The sequence below is a fragment of the Rhinolophus ferrumequinum genome, chromosome 25, assembly GCF_004115265.2.
Source record: "Rhinolophus ferrumequinum isolate MPI-CBG mRhiFer1 chromosome 25, mRhiFer1_v1.p, whole genome shotgun sequence".
Taxonomy (NCBI): domain Eukaryota; kingdom Metazoa; phylum Chordata; class Mammalia; order Chiroptera; family Rhinolophidae; genus Rhinolophus; species Rhinolophus ferrumequinum.
Genome location: NC_046308.1, coordinates 19,317,731 through 19,336,578, shown reverse-complemented (window position 1 = coordinate 19,336,578; position 18,848 = coordinate 19,317,731). Strand labels below are relative to the sequence as shown.

General features: G+C 38.2%; 1 protein-coding gene and 1 long non-coding RNA gene across 7 annotated transcripts in view; one reads left to right on the top strand and one right to left on the bottom strand.

Annotated features, from left to right (window-relative positions):
- HORMAD2 (HORMA domain containing 2) overlaps positions 1–13,034 on the bottom strand; it is a 72,296-nt gene extending 59,262 nt beyond the window's left edge. For 2 of the 5 annotated variants that reach the window (XM_033097675.1, XM_033097680.1), the window contains exons 1-2: positions 11,514–11,581; positions 4,925–5,012 (exon numbers count right to left, since the gene is read on the bottom strand). In XM_033097675.1, coding sequence (XP_032953566.1) covers positions 4,925–4,975 — 51 coding nt within the window. In that variant the 5' untranslated portion in view covers positions 4,976–5,012; positions 11,514–11,581. Of the gene's footprint in view, positions 1–4,924; positions 5,013–11,513; positions 11,582–12,443 lie in introns of those variants that run through there. The other 3 variants (XM_033097678.1, XM_033097676.1, XM_033097679.1) reach the window with 3 other exon arrangements.
- Positions 11,762–18,848, top strand: part of LOC117017460 (uncharacterized) — a 28,116-nt gene continuing 21,029 nt past the window's right edge. For both annotated transcript variants that reach the window (XR_004422086.1, XR_004422085.1), the window contains exon 1: positions 11,762–12,018. This is a non-coding gene — a long non-coding RNA (uncharacterized LOC117017460). The remainder of the gene's footprint in view (positions 12,019–18,848) is intronic.

The following is an 18,848-nucleotide window of genomic DNA, read 5'->3' as shown; positions in this document are numbered from 1 at the left end:
CCTTTGAGTCCTCACTTCCGTTCTGAGCCCCACTTCTATGTTTTTGTTTTCTGATCATCTGCACCGAGACCACTTTGTAGACCCTCAAACTCAGTTTATCTCTATCACCACTGACTGAAACCTGATCCCACGTTTCATTCTCAGACAAATGAATCAGCATCACTCCAATCATCCAGGCTAGAAGTAGAGTCCTCTTTGGCTTCTCTCTCCTTCATACCCCACATCCAATCACTAAATTCTAGTAATTCTCTCTAGAAGAATTCTCAAATCTGTGCTTTCTTTTCCCTTCTCACTGCCACTGTCTTGGCTCAGGACATACTTACTTCTCCCCTATATTACTGCAGTAGTCCCTGATCTCCCTGCCAACAGTTCCTTCCATTCCATCTGTCCTTCATATAGTCATTATTAACTTTAAAGAATACAGATCTTAGGACTCTCCCAGTGTTCACACAGTACAGAGTTCAAGTACCTTAGTGTGGCATCTGAGAGCTGTCTAAATCTTATCCTTGCCTAGCTCTCCTGCCTTTCCCACCCACTCGTCTCTGTCCCTTTTCCCTTATCCTCCCCTATGAACCCTACTCTTTAGCCATGTGGAAATACTATTCATCTATTATTCCACTACACCTTTGTTCTTTGCTTAAGCTGGAGTTCTGTAGAACACTAAGGTTCTGTAAGATATCAGATAGTGTTCTATAAAAAGTATCAATGCTAACAATAGTTTCTTTCCAAAGTTTGTGTGTGTGTGTTTGTGTGACATACTAAACAATTTATACAGTTGTTCTTAAATGATTGGATAGTCTGACTTAAGAAATAGTCTACCATATTAGGAATGTCGTAAGAGAATGATAGGTACATGAATTTTACTTCACTATGTAAGAGGTGTCTACCAACTAAGAGACATCTTGCATACAGGATTTTGCTGATAATTTGTTTTGAGTTATCATTTCAACATATGTTTGCCATACCATTCAATGTTTATTGTGTACCTGTATTAACATAAAAATTAAAATGTGATAATTTTTGTCACAATTAATTAGTCTATGAGACTGCTTTTTGTTGTCTTCTTTAATCCAGGCACAAAATATGTCTCATGAAGTCCAGCTGGTGTTCTGTCAATACATTACAGTTTTAAAGTATTTTCCAAATATTGATGAATTAGACTATATTAAACTTATGTTCATTAATACACTATTAAAAGCAAGGGTGGCGGGGGCAGGGGCCAGCGCAGCGGCTCAGGTGTTTGGAGCTCAGTGCTTCTAATGCCTAGGTCGTTGGTTTGACTCCCACATGGGCCAGTGAGCTGCGCCCTCTACAGCTAAGATTGTGAACAACAGCTCTCCTGGGAGCTGAGGTGCTGTGAGCAGCCAGAGGTCGGCGTGAGCTGCCGCCGGCTGCTATGTGCTGCCGTGGGCTGCTGTGTGCCGTCAGGAGCAGCCAGTGTGGCCGGCAGCCAGCGTGAGTGGCCGGCAGCTGGTGAGAGTTGCTATGAGAGGCCCACCAATGACTGGCAACCGACTGCCTCAGCCGGGGGCAGCGCAAGGCTCATAATACCAGCATGGGCCAGGGAGCTGTGTCCTACACAACTAGACTGAGAAACAACGGCTTGAACCGGAGTGGGGGCAGGGGGAGGCAGAAAAAGGGGGGAAAAAGAGCAAAGAGACAACTCAAGAGTGGGAGAAGATAATCTAAATAATACATATGGCTGACACAGAATTGATATCCAGAATGTACAGAGAATTCCTAAAATTCACTAAGAAAAAGACAATGGAAAAGGAAAATGGGCAAAAGACCTGAACAGACCCTTTGCAAAACATGACATGCAAATAAACAATCAATAAACAATGAAAAAGTACTCAAACTTCAAGAAAATGCATATTAAAATCACAATGAAATAACACTACACACCCATCAAAATGGCTAACATTTTTAAAAATCAAAAAATACCAAATGTTGACAAGGACATGAATCAATCAAAGATTTCACACACTGGTTGTAGGAGTGCAAATGGTACAACCTCTTTGGAAAATTGCTTTGTGGTATCTACTAAAGTTAAATATACACATATCCTATGACCCATATTCCACTTGTAGGCATACACTCAACATATTTGTGCACATATGCTCACCAACAGAATGTTCATAACAGCTTTATTCATAATAGTCCCAAACTGGAAACTACCCAAATGCCCATCAACGAGAGAATGGATGAACAAATTGTGGTATATTTCCACAATAGAATACTATCCAGCAATGAGAATGAATGATCTACAACGATACTTAACAATATAAATGACTCTCACACATAAAGCTGAGCAAAATAAACCAGATACAAATGAGTACTACTGTATGAACTCATTTATTTAAAGTACAAAAGCAGGTGAAACTAATCTATGCTGTTAGAGGTCAGAATGGTAAGTTTTTGATTGCCTTACTCAAATTCAGGCATCTTTTACTCTATTGCACAGTTTCAATTGTTGAAGTTTTAATAATTCTGTTACTTAAATATGACTCTATGCGAAAAAGAACTCCCCAAAAGCTTTTTTTATATCTAGCTCTGGTTCAAGAATGTCTTTTGGGCATTCTGCACATAATTTTACTACATAAGCTGCATCTTCTTTGGTGTACTATATAGTAGCAATAAATTATCATTTATCAAACCATATTATATTCAGTTGTTAAAAAGTATATAATAAAATTATTACTTTTGCATGTATGACAGGAACTTCAGGGAAAAATTAATATGGATCTTAAAAGCCAGGCTAAGGAATTTATACTTTATTCTGCAATCAATGGAAATTCAGCAGGTTTGATCTGGTAAGCGAGTCAAATAATTGTTTTAGGAATATCAAGCTATAGCAGAAGTAGGAAAAGTTAAAGCTGAAGAAGAATTAGGTGGGCATGTGGTGTGTGGTGTGTGTGTGTGTGTGTGTGTGTGTGCGCGCGCGTGTGTGTAAAATTTTACAGAAAATAGCTCTTTGATCTTTGTGCCCATAGATCCTAAGACATCAAGGTTCTTTTGGGTAACTGGGTAATAGCTTGCATGACATACATTTAGTAAGCTATTGAAAACACGACAAAACTTAGAGGTAATACTTGAGTAATAATCATTTGTAAAATTAAATAACCTGAAGGTATAAAGACATTTACTTTAAATATAGAATCTAAAAGCCCATTTGTTGTAATGAAGATGAATGGTTAAAAAGGACCCTAGAGTTCTGTTACTTCTCTGTACTCCAGGGATTTTTCTATCAGCTCAGCTGGTCTAATACTTTAAATGTCTAGTACATAAAAATACTATTGCTTAATAATAAGAAAAACCACTATTATAAGTTATTTTAATAAGATAGTGTGTTAATGATATAAGAGATGTTTGACAGCTTAGCTGTCAAGTTATGTGACCCAAGGCAAGTTACTTTACTTCTCTGAGCTTCAGTTTCCTCCTTATTGCAAGGTTTAATTGAAATAATAATATAAAGCCCTTGACACAGTGCCCAACACATGGTAAATGCTGAATAAATGTTAGCTTTTATAGTTATTATTGTTGTTTTAAGTGTTAAATAGCAAAATCATATAATCACTTAAAATTTACTGGGAGAAGTAGCTCACCTGGTCCAAACTACAAAGATCTGTATATATCAAAAGGTCAATTTGTTAATTTACAGTGAGAAAAATAACTGCAAGTTGATTGCAATTCATATACCCATCTCAGCATTTTCTCTCCAGGAAGGAAGCACACTTAGAAAATTAAGTAAGATAAGGAGCCTGCTTGATGAGTATACAGAATTCAAGCCAGAAAAATGACTGCTTTCTCTCTGCCTAATTCTCTTCAACTTCAATCTTTCCTCCTTCTTGCTACAGCTTAATATTCCTAAAACAATTATTTTATTCACTCTCCTGATCAAACCTGCTGACTTTCCATTGATTGCAGAATAAAGCATAAATTCCTTAGCTTGGCTTTTCAGATCCGTAATATTTTGTCCCCAAAGTTCCTATTCAATTTTGTTTCCTACTTCTGTTCAACATGATACTCCACTCCAGTCAGGATGGGGTTCTTCATTATTCTCTGAAATATGCCATGCTGATTTTTCATTCTGAGCCAAGGCATATGCTAGGTTTTCCTCATGCAATTCTCTTCTCTCTCCACTGTCCAAATCATTTTCATTATTCAAGGTCCACCTTAAGTCCCGTCTTCTTCATGAGGAATATACAAATCATTCTAAACAAAAATCTCTAAATTCCTATAATTTGTGTTGCTTTACTCTTTTCCACATATATGTAATGCATATATGACTTTGTATATTGACTGAACTCCTGCAAATCTTAATTTAACCAGATTATAAATTTCTGGAAGATGAAGATTCTTGTTTTTCTATTCTTTCAGAGGATAACACAGCATTACATACTTGTATATACAATATGATTTTGAGCTCTCAATGAATAAATAAGTGATTCATTAATGAATGTCATGGAACAAGATAAATTTGCACAGGTGAACCCAGCAAGGTTGCCTAGCCCTGGCATGCTTCCCCAGGGACCCAGCATCCAAGTTTTTCTCAGTGCTCTCTCCTTCATTTCTTACAATTACATCATGTTGTAATTGCTTCAGGAAGTGAATGTCAACAAAGAACCATTCTCTTTAAACATCTATTTTCTTTTACCCTAGAAAATCTAAATATATAAATATGAAACAAGCACCCAGTAAATTATTTTGTAGGAATCTACAAAATAGATTCTAATCTATTCTAATTTAAAATCTATTCTAATTTTCTGAAAATCCTCAGTCCATTAGACAGTTAAAATGTAGACATACCCTGCCAGCATAGTATGTGCCAATTAAACAAAAAAAAAACACCAAAGATTAAAGTCATGATTCTGAACTAACTCGCTAAATGGTCATCAATTTTCTTTTAATTCTTAATAAATACCTTAGGTGCCTTGTGACTTCTGATAGAGTGAGAGAGCTGAGCTGTGGCCATTATAGTAACGTGTCAGGATTATTTTAATAAGTCTAATCTGCAAAAAAAAAAATAACAAATTAATAAGAGATCTTGCCTAACAACCCTTATTGTGAATTTTCCAAAGAATATAGCATTTGGCTACATTTTTTAGAAAATTACTTTAATAAACATTTTTATCTCCACTACCAATTTTCTATAAATTTGGCATAACGTCTCTGGATTAGTTTTCCCAAACACCCAATGAAAATTTAAGTTGACCCACTTGTTCCCAAATACATTTGGAGGAGAAAAATAAATTGTAAATCACTTAATAACTCAATAATATATTTTTCTCATCTATATTATTCCCTCAGAGTGTAACAGTGCTTTGTACATAGTAGCAGCTCAAAACATTTCTTGAATTAACTTCATGGTGTAATTGATTTTCAAAGTCAATTCAAAAGTTAATCTTTACACTTCCCACCCATTACAATGGCTATTCAAAAAAATGGAAAATAACAAGTGTTGCTAAGGATGTGAAGAAACTGGAATCCTTGTTCACTGCTGGTGGGAATGTAAAATGGTACAGCTGCTATGGAAACAGTATGGCAGTTCCCCAAAAAGTTAAACAATTACATATTACCCAGCAATTCCACTTCTAGGTATATACCCAAAAGAAAAGAGATCAGGGATTCAAACAGATCCTTGTACACCAATGTTCACAGCTGTATTATTTATCATAATAGCCAAAAGGTGGAAACGACCCAAATGTCCATTAAAAAAAATGTGGTTTATACAATGGAAAATTATTCACCTTTAAAAAGGAATTAATTTCTGATACATGCTGCAACCTGGATAAAATTATGCTAAGTGAAATAAGCCAAACACAAAAGGAAAAATACTGTATAATTCCGCTTATTAGAGGAAAATAGTCAAATCCATAGAGTCAGAAAGTAGAATAGAAGTTACCAGGGGCTAGATGGTGAAAGGAAGGGGGGTTTAATGGGTACAAAGTTTCTGTTCAGGATGATGAGAAATTTCTAGAAATGATAGTGGTGATGGTTGTATAACACTGTGAATGAACTTAGTGCCACTGAATTGACACTTGAGAATGGTTGAGGTGGTCAATTTTGTTACATACATTTTACTACAATAAAAAAATTAATGTTTAAAATAGTTTTTACTTCCAATGCTTCACTAACATTAAAAGGAGCAAATTTCCCTTTTTCTTTTCAGAGGCCTTGATTTAATTTAAGCTGTGGCTTCTTCACAAGGTGTTATAGAGTCCTGACCAAATATTTGTAAAATAATCCATTTAAAGAAATTCTGGATAACCCAGGATATTTGTGACCTGTTTTTGTGGATATATATTAATGTAAGATTCTGGAAGATTTTGCAAATAAAAGAGGGCAGAATTATTTGAGGCCACAAGGTGGTGATAGAGATTATAAACAGGTAATATTTAATTTCTCTCAAACTACTTTTTCAGAGCAGCACTAGGGGACACTCTAACAATATTTTACATGAGACTGAAAACCACCTAACAGTCTTTTGGTTCTTAAAGATTCCAAACTATCTTCTCTTGACTTCAGAGTATAACCTTCATTTCTGAGTATAACCTTTAAATCTGACTCAACAAATCAATTGTCTCCCTTACAACTTCAAGAAATAAAACGGAAAAAATAACTACAAGAGTTTAAGTTCTAGTTCTGGCCCATTAAAACATGATAAACTATCTTCTACTGGGGTAGTAATTATTAGTCTTAGAGACAATAAACAAGAGGAATAATGCTTTTTAAATAGCTTTCCACATTGTTGTTTTTTTTTAATTTCTCTATGATCATAAGACATTCTGATGGTATTTCTAGAGAATCAAAACCCTGAAAATAGTATCAGCTAATTAGAACCCAATGCATTACTACATCCATATTTTTGGAATATATGGATAACCTGGATTTAATCGATATTATCACTGAAAACTGAAACATCCAGGGCACTTGCCTTTGAAAAAGATTTTAATGCCAGTCACTATTAGCATTTGATAAATACTTGAGAAATTAACACTTATAAAATAAAGTTAAATTTTATATACACATATGTATATATACAGAAAAAAATAACCAGCAGTATAATCTAATATAAAGAAGGTTTCGAGTTAAGAACCCTAGGTTCAAATTCTGCTCAACTACCTAGTAGCTCTGTGACTTGATCAAATTACTTAATCTCTCTGGGCCTCAGTTTCTTTTTTGTAAAATGGAGACAATAAATCCAACTTTTCAGGGCTTTTCTAGTATTTATCCAGGCAAGTGTTTATCTGGAGAGGTAGCACAGCATAGTGGTTAAGCACATGGACTCTTCTGGAGCCAAACTACCTAGGATCAAATCTCAGTCTGCAATTTACTCTCATCTTAGGCAAGTGGTGTGCCTCAGTTTCCCCACCTGTAAAATAAGGATAGTAATAGTACCTACTTCATAAGGTTGTTGGCCGGACTAAATGAGTCATTCTTTGTCAGGCATTTGTAACACTGTCTGACACATACATTTCATTACATGTAACAAAGCATGTTTATTTTTTTTAAATCTTATAATATATTAGTATTCAAACTCCTGGTTTTCTTCCAGCCTCCCAGTTGTGCCTTTTCATTGTTCTCCTCAGACCTTTTTCCCTGCCAGTTTTTAGCTTTTTGTGTTTTTGAGAGTTCTGTCCTAGGACCTCTTCTTTTTTTCCTTCTAAGTACACTCCTTGGATGTACAAATAACATCCCCATTATTTCAATTACTATTTCTATTCTAATGTCTGATACGTATATCACCAGCCCAGGTCTCAGTGGGAAGTTACAGATCTATACCTCTAACTGTCTATGAGACGTTGATGTTCCCAGCACATCCAAATGTGAATTCTTTTCCCCCAAACCTATTTCTGTTCCCTAGCTTAGTGAATGACATCGTCGAATTCCTAGTTGCTCAGGCCTAAAAACTATGATTCAACTCTGACCACAACCCCTCACCCCCCAATCATTCCCATATCCAGTCTCCTTAATATTGCTCAAATGTCCACTCCTCACTTTATTTACATTGTTGCCATCTCTGCTTGAGATTGGATCAGTCTCATCTTTTACCTGGACTGCTACAAATCACTTGTCTGCCTGGCACTGGTCTTACCCTTCTCCGGTCTGTTCTTTCTTTTTGAATTACAAACTTGATCATGTAATTTCTTAGATTGAAATACTTCAGTGGCTTCCCACTGCCCTCAGGATAAAATCCAAACTCCTTACATCATTTCAAGATCTGGCTCAAGCTTCCTTAGCCACATCTCTAACCATTTTCCCTTACACTTTTATGCATCCACTATTTTTATCTGCCTTAATTACCCTAAAGAACTCTCCAGCTTTCAGGCTTTTGTAATATTCCTTCTGCCTGAAACATTCTCCTCTGTTCCCAATTCCTACTCATCTCCTAGACATGGCTTAGTATAATTTTCTCAAGGAATTATTTCCTGATTGACCACTCCCACCAAATCCAGGTTACATACCCATTGTAATATATGCTGTACATTGATTGCATTTATACATCTACCACATCCTACTGCAGGCAAATGTGAGAGCAAAGCTGCGTCTGTCTAGCTCATTCTTTATTTTTTAAAGTTAAAAAAAAAACTTTTTTCAGCTTGTATTTTAAAAAACAATTCAATGAGTTTTAGTGTATTCACAAAGTTTCAAAACCATCACTACTATCTAATTCCAAACCCATTAACAAAATCCCTCCCCATTCTCCCTTCCCCCTGACCCTTTGAAACCACTAATTTACTTTTTAATTTCTATGGATTTGCCTATTCTGGGCATTTCATATAAATGGAATCATATAATATGTGACCTTTTGTGTCTGGTTTAGCTTATTCTTGAATCCTCAGCACCATCATAGTACTGGAACAAAGTTTGTAGATGCTCAAAAAATATTTGCTGAGTCTACAGAGAAGCATTATGGGAACAAGAAAGAATTAAGAGTCTAGAAAAGAATCACAGAATTTTAAAAGTAGAAAGAACTTTACATGTCATCTAGTCTAAACACCTAATTTTCTAGATAAGGAAATCAAGGTCCAGAGAAGTCAATTGACTTACCTAGGGTCAATCAACCACTTAAGAGGCAGAACTGAGAATAAAACTCAAGAAATTTTGACTCACAATACAGGGGTTTTTCTACAATGACTCCCCCAAATGAAATTCCCTTTTGCTTTCATTCCATCTAAAATGATGCACTACTAGCACCGTTATCAGTTGTTGGGCTTGCTTGCTCATGTCTAAACATGGTAATGTCTCTATGGTGTTCTAGAATGAGCTTGCTTCAGGAAGGCAAAAAAGATCTGAATAATTTTTTTTTTTAAAGCAGGTTCCTTTTAACCTCTAACTATTCTGTTACTAATGTTGTTTGCCCTTTGAGCAGGTCTCCTCTTCAAGTACAAACTGCTTAATTTTGAAAGCTCACAAGCTGACAGCCCCAGGAGTTATGACTCTACAGATCATTCACTCTTAGAGAAGAGCTGATTTTTTTTTATCACCTTGTTCTAACTTGTTACCAAAAAACCTAGGAGAGATTTCATAACTAAGGATTTTAACAACAGAACTCCAATTTTCCAATGTCTCTCACTCATATTTGCTTGCCTACAGGATCCACAAACATCTGAAACTTTACAGGGCATCAATACCATTCATTCTCTCTTATGCTTGATATGTCACTCTGTGTCAAGGATTATGATCTTCTTCAGAAAGAGGCAAGATTTCTATGGTTTCGCAAACAAAGACTCACTCTGGGCTTACCTCTTGACCTACATTTCAATTGCCTATTTAAAATGGTGACACAATTACTATTTTACCCTTTTATTTGTGAATCCAAGAGCCAGTTTAAGATAAATCAGCTGTTGTTTAGTTTATGAAGACCCAAGCCATGTTTTTTGTTTTTGTTTTTTTTGGCTATTCTGAGTGAAGCAAAACCAAAATTTTACTATGTTTCTCCAAAGACAATAATAGTTGATTTCCTAACTCTCTACACCCATCTTTCCCAATCTTCCACAACGCTTTTTTTTTAAAAACAAGAAAATCTCCTTTCTCTTGAGTAAACAATATCCAATTGCTGGATTCTAAAATGTAGCTATGTGACCTTCCTTACACGTGCATGACATGAAGAACGGCTTTACTTAAAGGAAGTGCATGTCAACATAAATGGATTTCACAACAGAATTGGAAGGGAGAGGAGACATTTCTCTATAACTAATCCAATTCCCTCATTTAAAGAAAAGGAAAGTCAATGCAGTGCAGGAAGGATCGTCTTTTTAACAAATGGTGCTAGGGCAATGGGACATCCATGGGCAAAAAATAAACGAACCTCAACCTAAATTTCATACCATATACAGATATTAACTCAAATGGATCATGAATTTAAATGTAAAATATAAAACTACAAAGAAGAGGAAAGTGAAGTCCACCAAGGGGGCTTGGTTTGCCAAAGATCACCCAGTGACTCAGATTTTACAGAGTTTGCTTCCATAAATTATTATTCCCCATTTTAACGAATCTCATTTGCCCCAGGTAATTCCCCTAACTACGCTCCCTCCGAGTAAATGGTTTCCACTATATTAACCGGGTATTTGTTCATGCTCTTGGTGTTTTACTATCTTCATGCTACTTCAATTATTCATTCATTCAACATTTACTGGGCAACTACAAAGTGCCAGGCTTCGTGTAGGATTACAAAGATGTAAAATATTGTTCACATCTCAAGAGATTTATGGTCCAATGGGGGAGAAATTAGATGATCGTACTAATTAGATTAAAATTCATTTAAAAGCAAGAACCATACTTCCAGCCCCCCCACCCCGCGGCCCCCTCGGCCCCGTCCCACCAGCCAAGTACATGATGTACGGCACACTCCGTCCAATGCTCTGCACACTTGAACACATTTTGATGATTGCTTCATCTTGAGTTTCAAGACACTCTTTCCCCTGTACTGTTTGGGGATCTAAAGTCCACAGAGATTAAATGGCAAATCCTGGGTAAAGCAGAGGTCATTCGTGGGGACTCACACCCACCTCTCACCTCTTAGTCTGTGCCAGGCATTGATTCTGGCAGAATATCTCAATGGTTGGAGAAAACCGGACCTAGCTCAAATAATCCCCGAAAGTTCCACCGCCGACTCTCGGCCATACACGTCCGCCTCACCAACTGCGTGGCGGCTCATTACCGCTGCTGCTCCCCTAATTTAAAAGCTACTTAGATAGTGGCAATGTGGGTGTTCCCAGGACAATTCTCTCCACGTTTCTCCCCTACCCCCCAGGATATGTGAAATTTTTCATCGTCAAGCTTTGGGGGGCGGGGGAGGGAATGTTACCCCCTTGTCTTTCTCCTCAGCCCTCTCCTTCCCGAAGCTTCTCCTCAGAATACCTCGGTCCTCAGCGATATGCTTTCAAATCAAACTTAAAAGTCTCAAGTAAAAAGAAATGAAACAATAACAACGTAAGACTAGAGAACTAACAATCCTCAAGCACTCTCTTTCTCTGGAAACTTCGCGTCTGGTCAGCCCTCACCTCAGCTCGTCGACGCCTCCCTCAGACGGCATTCAACGCCTTCTCCGGCCCAAACCCGCCTCTCGGGCTCATGAATAATCAACGACGTCTTCCTGGGCGGGGCAAAGCTTTCTCATGAATAACTCGTTACCCCCTATGGCTTGCTCAGGCGTCCATCCTCTGTCCGCCTCATGAATATGCAAATAGTGGGCGGGCGGCGGCTAATGAACCCCTGGCGGCCCGGCCCCTTCAGCGCCCGGCCTGTGCTCCCGGCGGGGCCTCAGTTCCCAATCCATTTGCCCTTCCGCCGCCGGCGCTGCGTCGGTGCTGCGGGGTTTCCCTTCCCTCCCTTCCGAGGGCTCGCCCCGCGCTCCCGGCCTGAGGGACCCACGCCGAGCTCGCGGCGTCGCGGGGGACCGGGGACGCGGGGCTACACAAGGACCCTGACGGAGTATTCCGCTTGGGCAACCCGTACGTCGAGGACCGCTTGCCGCGGGGCTTCCAGAGGAGGCGCCTGCCCGCCGAGGTGAGGCGGTGGCGGGGAGGCCCTCGCGGGCGGGGAGGGGCCTGGATTAGAGGCCGAGGGACCTTGGGGGGTTGAGGCGAGCCAAGGCTCCGGGCCACGGGTCCCGGACGGGCCTGAGGTCGGCACTCTGCTGCGTGGGGCAGGGGAGGCCAGAGTCTGGAGGGTCGGATCAACGCTGAGGGATGGAACCTCCAGAGGACAGCGGTTCAGTCGTTGAGGGCATCTCCACTTTTTCCCTATACGTGGACCCAACCTTGCATTGTTTCTAACATTAATTTGTAGTTATGCAAATAAACCATGAATATGTTCTCCTCCCTACACTGCCCCGAATCCCTGTCCCTTCGCAGAGGTAACCCCAGTGAGCGGTTAGATGTGAATCTCCTCAGATCCTTTCCCATGTGTTCAGGTACAAACTTAGTACCTACCCTGTGAAGCTTTCCAAAGGTTCGTGAAGTCCCTTGAACCTCTGCCATGGGATTTCCTAAGAGAGTGGATGAAGAAGTGGCCACTTTAAACCAGTTTTTACTTTATTTCTGCAAATTCAAGTTGGTGAAACCATGAGTTTATAACATAATGACTAAAACCAAATTTGGGGCTGTAATACTCCTTCAGTGCAGGGTTTCTCAACCTCAGCAGTAGTACCCCTCCACCTCCCAAATCGTGACAACCTCTAATGGCTTTAGACATTGCCAAATGTCCCCTGGGGGGGGCAAAATCACCCTTAGTTAAGGACTAATGGCTTTAATCCTGTGCTTTCCAGAAGTAACTGCTCTTTAAGCTCCAACCACACAGATGGTCTCTCTGCTCCAGCCCTTTCCAGACCCAACGTTTACCTGCGTCCCTCTGGCTAGATCTGTAGCCCTTCTATGCTGGCTCTCCATTCTCATCCGCCTTCAGGTCTCAGCTCAGTTAACCACCACCATCTCCAAAGAGCCTTCCCCCTCTGCCCTATGCTAATGGAAGTTCACCCAATCCCCCCTAACCCCTCCTCCCCCCACACAGTTACTCCCACATTATTACTCTGTTTCCTTCTCTCATTATTACTCCGTTTCCTATAAATAGAACATAAAATCTGGATTTTATGTTCTATTTATTAGTTAACCTGTTTTTCTTTCTCCACCCCACCTGGAATGTAAGTAAGCTTCATTAGAAACCTGATCTGTCAGAGTCACCGCAGGATTCCTAGTGCCCAGTACAGAGCCTGGCACACAATGATCACTCAGTAAACATGGTGAACTGAAACCATAAATTAGCCTGTCTTCTAAGAGTTCCTATGGAGTTTCTCGTAATCCTTTCCATCCTCATTCCCTGCTGGTTTCCTTGTAACCTTTGTTTAGAACTTGAATGGATGAATGAGCACCTCTTCTAGGAGCCATGGGTAAAGCCTTCATTTTGCCCACTGACTTATCAACTCCTTGAGGACACACTGCCCTGTATTATGTTCATTGAAGGTATGCCAATAGATAATTGAATGAACTAATCCATGACTGAAGGAATAAGAAAAGGCTATTAAAAATTGATAATGCTACAGGGGGCTTTAGAAATAATCAAAGTCTAGTCTCCTACTTTACAGATTAGAGTTTAAGTAATTTGCTCAAGGTCCCCAAGCTTATTAAGACACCACGTCACAAGCACAACGCATGGTCTCACACCTCTCATTTCAAGGCTCTTTCTTATCTCCAGCCAGTCCAGTTTCTGATTACCTTTCTGTGAACCTGCCTTATTACTCAAACACAAAAATCCCAAGCCAAAGACTTGCTTCCTGTCACCTAAAAGCTTTTGAGCTTGTACTCTTCATCTTTTGTTTAAATCAGTCATAGGGATAATGGCCTAATGAACTCAAAAGTGGTGTATGGTATTCAGACAATTTCCCACCTTCTTTTGTACCTTTTAATGATGAGAAATTGGAAACTGCCCGTCAAAGCAATGTATCTTGTTTGTTTTGGAAGGAAAAAAATGTACATTGTGGTAGAAATGGATCATTGTGTAGAAATTTTCAAATAACCAGTTGTTAAAGTTTTGCCAAACCCTATAAAATGTGAAACATGAAAATAGAGGAGGAAAATGTCTTCTTTGAGATGACTTTCATTGCCTAAAGTTGACCTTTCTTTTTAGAGACATGTTTCATTTTACTCTGTATACCTGAAACGGTTGTCATGCTTCATTAATCGGTCTCTAGTTACACCCTTGTTTTTTGAGAACTAAAGACCATTTTTCCTCCTCAGTTAAAAGAAATTCAGGTTCTTTCTTTCTTGATCATTTTCTATAGGCAATACCTGTTAGTAGAGTCTTAGGGAGTCCTGCTGTCAGCTTTTAGAATCTTGGAGTTTCTTCTGAGGCATCTAACAGCACAGTGTCACCCGAAGTAGAGATACCGTTTGTCTGACTGATTGAAACTTTCCCCATCAAGTTCAGTTTCACTTTGGAAATCTTCTCCGAAACATGGTTTACTTGAGGGTTATCAAAATAGACATATTGAATATAAAATATATTCCCAGGAGGACATTTCTAGATGTGTCTCCCTCTTCAATGTAGGAGTATACAATTGTGATACCAAATACAGAGAAAGGAGATTGGGGTGGAGGAAGCAGCTAAGGAGGAAGGATGGATTCTTTATCCTATTTGCATTCAACTTTTATTAGAACTCTTAAAATCATCATAATTTCCAGTCATCATAAAGCAGACACAACCATATTTATTCGTTCATCAAGCATTTATTTTGCACCTACCATTTATAAAGCTCTCTGCTTGGCATTGTGGGGACCAGAGAGATAACAACTTGGTCCCCAAGCTGTGGAAGTTTACAGTTTAGTAAGAGAGGGAAATCTGTAAACACATTACTCACATAGAAAATAGTTTGTAAATATTAATGGAGGTATAAATTATATGATAATGTAGGAAAGAAAGCTATGCATTCTGAATAGGGAATCAAGACAGATGCACAAAGGAGTTGGCATTTTAGGAGGACAGCATGTGCATAAAATTTCCTTTGCTCGTTCTTTGACAATGGTTAGACTACGTCAGACAAATAAAAGCAGACATTTGCCAACCGCTTTAGAAGTAGGAAAGAAAAGGAGGTGTAAAATCCTTTCTTTCCACTCCTGGCAGTAATATGCTTCTGAAAGCTGAATGTTGCCTTTGCAATCCCAAGTGCCTCACTTATGTTTAAGAGAAGAGCTGAAAAGAGTCTTTTTTCGTCTTTGTCTTCTTCCTCACTAAGGTTAAGTCAAAGGTGGCTTTTTCATGCTAGCTGCATTATTTCAAGCCTTCTTGTTTCTGCATTAGGGTGTTATTTTATCCTCGTCTACATTGGGGCATGCAATAGCCATGTGACTTTTTTTTTTTTTTTGTCAGTGGTGTTTATAAATGTGTTTATGAATGTGACTCTGGGGTCCTAAAATTTTAAGTATTACTGAGAAGGAAAGAAAGGCAAACTGATTTAGAGAACTGAAGTTTTGAATCAAGCCTCTGTGTAAATTGCTATATTGCTTAACTTATTTAGGATATTTGTTAGAAAGGCAAAGATAAAGGATTGCCAACTTGGCTTTAGTTTCTGAACTTGATCCATTCTTTGGCAGCCAAAGAGAAGCCAGTCAATGTGATATAAGTTCCCACTATAAGGTCTAAATATGAGCTCATAGTGCTTCTGCTTACGCACTGTCAACCTACAAAACATAATTCCATGTGAACGTGGCAATTTATTATGTCTTCATGCCCCCTGAAGAGTTGCATTTCAATGTCTGCCTCCTTCGAATTGATTTTTTCTTACTGGCAGAAGAATCTCCACGTGGGTTGCGTGTTTCTGGGGGAAAGCCTAGGGTTTAATGAATTGGGACTGGAAATGACAGGAGATGTCAATGATAGGCCTGCGTGAGTGCCCCCACTAAGAAATGAGGTCACGGAAGGTACTGAATTCTCAAACATTATAGAAATGTTCTATTTGGCTACTTGGTTCGGTTTTCTGCTGAGTGTGAAGTTTTGGTGACATGTTAAATGACGTTATTCCTCTTAATGCTTATCATTTAATAGAAAAGTTTCAAATGAAATAGATTTTAAACTGACCTTCTTTGATTGCTACTTCGTACATCTGCACAGAGATCCGAGACGAGGCAATGTTCAAAATTTACCACACTACTGACAGCCCATATTTTGAGGCTCTTTACTTTCTATACATTTTGATGCTTGGAAAATGACAGTTACCAAAAAAATGGCACAGAACTTCTGTGAGATCATAGTGCTGTCTCAGCCCCCAAAAGGGCTTTTTTCCCCCCTTAGTTTATACTCATCTAATGATAAGTGTGGAAGTACTAATGGCCTCTGATTAAGAAGATCCATAATTTAAGATTCAGAATACTTCTGATCTTAGCATGATCTGAATATAATAAGACAGCTGAGGCAGGCTTTCGTAACATCTCATTAAACAAACAAACACAAACCAATTCCTTCCTACCCAGACAAAGATTAAACAACTGGAAAGTGAGTAAGACATCACAGGAAAATTACTTACACAGCTTTAAGAATGGAAGGAGAAAGAATTGGAAGAAGGCATCATTTAGAGGTTTACACCTAAGAAAACTATCCCAGAAAGCCAGATTTCTGTGCAAGTCATAGTCTGAAATATCCCAGGGGCTGTCTTAACCTTGGTCACATCAGTACACAGCACAGAAAGATGTATTATAGTAAGAGACATTGGGAGAATTCAAAAGTATGACCTTATCAATAACCTGTGGGCATTTCCCATCCCCTTTATCTGTTGGAAAGTATCTAGACATAGGACATGTTTAATAAACACATATTGAGTGAATGCACATATGTTGTTGAAAGAATCCAAAATATTATCCAAGCAATGAACTGGGACGTGTTCACATTATACATAATGGAGTTGATGTTTGAAAAGATGCACGCCAAGTTCCTATTTCTTTGATTGTATTATTTTTTCCATTTATCCCAATTTGAAACCATTGTATTTTTCTGTGAATCTTTTTATTCAAGTATAATGTGCATACAGAAAACCGTCCTCTTTTTAAAGAGTATTTTTTATTGACATAGACATAAAATTCACTACTTTAAAGTGTACAAATCAGTGGTTTGGTGACACATTCTTATATTTTCCTTTAGTTCTTTAGTCCATGGTTTCCATTACTTCTTTGAACATATTTATAAGCAGATTTAAAGTCTTTGTCTAGTAAGTTCAATGTTTGAGCTTCCTCAGGGACAGTTTCTCTTGGCTGTGTGTGTGTGTGTGTGTGTGTGTGTGTGTGTGTGTACTTTCTTGTTTCTTTGCATGTCTTGTAATTTTTATTGAAAACTGGACATTTAAAATAATATAGTGTGGCAACTCTGGAAATCAGATTTTCCTCCTCTCCAGGACTTGTTGTTGCTTGTTTACTGACTTTCCTGAATAAATTCTGTAAAATCTGTATTCTTTGTTATTCATGGCTAGAAGTCTCTGCTTGAAAACCATTCTCTTTTATTCCTTTTTCATCTATCTCACATGTAATCACTTGCCAAGGTTTAGCAGTTTTTATTTATTTATTTATTTTCAATTACAGTTGACATTCAGCATTATTTTATATTAGTTTCAGGTATACAGCATAATGGTTAGACATTTATATAATTTACGAAGTGATCCCCCCGATTAGTCTAGTACCCATCTAGCACTATACATGGTTATTTCAATAGTATTGACTATATTCCCTATGCTGTACTTTACATCCCCTTGACTATTTTGTAAGTACCAATTTATACTTCTTAATCCCTTTATTTTTTTCACCCATCCCCCTAACTCCCCTTCCATCCAGCAACCATTGGTTTGTTCTCTGTAGCTATGAGCCTGTTTCTGTTTTGTTTGCTCAAGGTTTATCAGTTTTAATTACATAACTTTTCTGCCATTATTCCCTCTTTTCATTCTCATGGCACCATTCTATCTCAGGTCCCAGTTACTTCTTACCTTGACTACTATAGAAATATGTAAACTGAGCTACTCATTTCTAGCTCTTGATTTAAACTTTACTGGTTTTCTTTCTAAATATGGTTTAATCATTGTCTTCTCCCTCACCAAGTAAAATTTTTTCCAAAAATGGAAGGGTGATTGCATTGGAGGAGACAGACCCATATTGGTAAACAGGGAAGAATCTTTTGGCAAAGGAGTGACTACAGATACTAGTGTGGGAAGTGACTGATGACATAAAGTTCTAGAGGAAGTAGGAGGGAATTGGACCAGGAATCCCTGCCTTGAAAACAAGGAGGGGGCCTTTATCCTCTCAGACAAGATTGAAGGTGCTAAGGATACAACTTAAGTGCAATCACATACAAAAACTCTGCTCCTTTGCATCTCCTTTGCATCTCCTTCCTCACTTTGTTATTGATGTCATAAAGTACATGTTTTTCTACTTTGTATTTATTAACATAGCTTTATAGTTATAGTTTATACTTTTACTTTTTAATTTATATACAAGAATTATAAGTGATCCGCACACCACTATTACAGTATTACAGGATTCTGTATTTGTCTATGTAATTTTCTCTTATCAGAGAGCCTTATATTTTCATATACTTTCATGTTGCTGTCTAGCATCCTTTTGTTTCAACTTGAAGTATTCCTTTATTGAAAGTATCCCTTGAAAGTATTTCTTATAAGGCAGGTCTAGTGGTGATGTATTCCCTCAGTTTTTGTTTTTCTGGGAAGATCTATTTCTCCTTCATTTTTGAAGGAGAGTCCTACCAGACATAGTATTCTTGCTTGGCAGCTTTCTTCTTTCAGCACTTTGAATATACCTTTCCACTCTGGTTTGCAAAGTTTCCGCTTAGAAATCTGCAGATACTCTTAT